Here is a 323-nt window from a genome sequence, read left to right on the forward strand (position 1 = left end):
CAGCGGCGGCGGCGCGAGTGGCGGTGGCGGGGGCAGCGATCAGGACCGCGTGAAGCGGCCCATGAACGCCTTCATGGTGTGGTCCCGCGGGCAGCGGCGCAAGATGGCTCTGGAGAACCCCAAGATGCACAACTCTGAGATCAGCAAGCGCTTGGGTGCCGACTGGAAACTGCTGACCGACGCCGAGAAGCGGCCGTTCATCGACGAGGCTAAGCGACTGCGCGCCGTGCATATGAAAGAGTACCCGGACTACAAGTACCGGCCGCGCCGCAAGACCAAGACGCTGCTCAAGAAGGACAAGTACTCCCTGCCAGGCGGCCTGC

At 65.0% G+C, this 323-nt stretch overlaps 1 protein-coding gene across 1 annotated transcript in view; it reads left to right on the forward strand.

Moving 5' to 3' along the window:
• SOX3 (SRY-box 3) overlaps positions 1-323 on the forward strand; it is a 2,532-nt gene that overhangs the window by 1,511 nt on the left and 698 nt on the right. Inside the window, exon 3 of the mRNA XM_006924201.2 lies at positions 1-317. This exon is cut by the window's left edge and continues 261 nt beyond it. Within this exon, the coding sequence (XP_006924263.2) occupies positions 1-317 (317 nt within the window). The remainder of the gene's footprint in view (positions 318-323) is intronic.

Source organism: Pteropus alecto, unplaced genomic scaffold (assembly GCF_000325575.1).
Source record: "Pteropus alecto unplaced genomic scaffold, ASM32557v1 scaffold139, whole genome shotgun sequence".
Lineage (NCBI taxonomy): Eukaryota > Metazoa > Chordata > Mammalia > Chiroptera > Pteropodidae > Pteropus > Pteropus alecto.